Source organism: Antrostomus carolinensis, unplaced genomic scaffold, assembly GCF_000700745.2.
Source record: "Antrostomus carolinensis isolate BGI_N321 unplaced genomic scaffold, ASM70074v2 scaffold32855, whole genome shotgun sequence".
Classification (NCBI taxonomy): domain Eukaryota; kingdom Metazoa; phylum Chordata; class Aves; order Caprimulgiformes; family Caprimulgidae; genus Antrostomus; species Antrostomus carolinensis.
This window is the reverse complement of record NW_010317598.1, coordinates 2,869-3,452: the sequence shown is the minus strand read 5'-3', so window position 1 is coordinate 3,452 and position 584 is coordinate 2,869. Positions and strand designations below refer to the sequence as shown.

The 584-nt window shown below is 60.1% G+C and overlaps 1 protein-coding gene across 1 annotated transcript in view; it reads right to left on the bottom strand.

Annotated features, from left to right (window-relative positions):
- The window catches only part of LOC104525471 (arf-GAP with SH3 domain, ANK repeat and PH domain-containing protein 3-like), a gene marked incomplete at both ends in the record, with an annotated part of 5,414 nt that overhangs the window by 2,166 nt on the left and 2,664 nt on the right, over nt 1-584 (bottom strand). Inside the window, 2 exons of the mRNA XM_010168634.1 lie at nt 121-308; nt 412-460. Of these exons, the coding sequence (XP_010166936.1) occupies nt 121-308; nt 412-460 (237 nt within the window). The remainder of the gene's footprint in view (nt 1-120; nt 309-411; nt 461-584) is intronic.

The window sequence follows — 584 nt, the reverse complement described above, 5'->3', positions numbered from 1 at the left end:
GTGGGATCTGCTGAAGGTTGAACAGCATCACCACCCCCCTCCATGAGATGCTCCAACTTCCCCCTTAGTATCCACCAAACCCACACCCTGGGTGGGGGGACACCCCGAGCCCCAACCTACCCGGGGCCCCGCAGTCACAACACTGCTTGTTTCCCGGCATGTTCTTCACCTTGCTGATGACCAGCTTGGTGAGCTCCTGCACGTCACCATCCGCCCCGCCGCCCGCCGCCGCCCCGCTGCCGTTGGGTTCCCCTTTGAAGGCGTTGCTCAGGGCTTCGTCCTTGCTGTTCTGCAGCACCGAGACCCACCTGGGCAGGAGGGACCCTCGTCAGGAGGAGGAGGAAGAAGAGGAGGGGGAAGGCAGAGCAGGATCTGGCAGTGCAAGGAGTGGGGACAGGCTGTGGCACTTACACAACACACTCCTGCTCGTCCTCTGCTTGGAAGTGATACGTCCTGTTGTCTGCAGGGATGGGGAGAGGAGGGAGAAGGTAGTGACAGAACAAGGGGTGATGGCTTGAAACTGGCAGAGGGGAGATGGAGATGAGATGTGAGGAAGAAATTGTTTGGTGTGAGGGTGGTGAGAC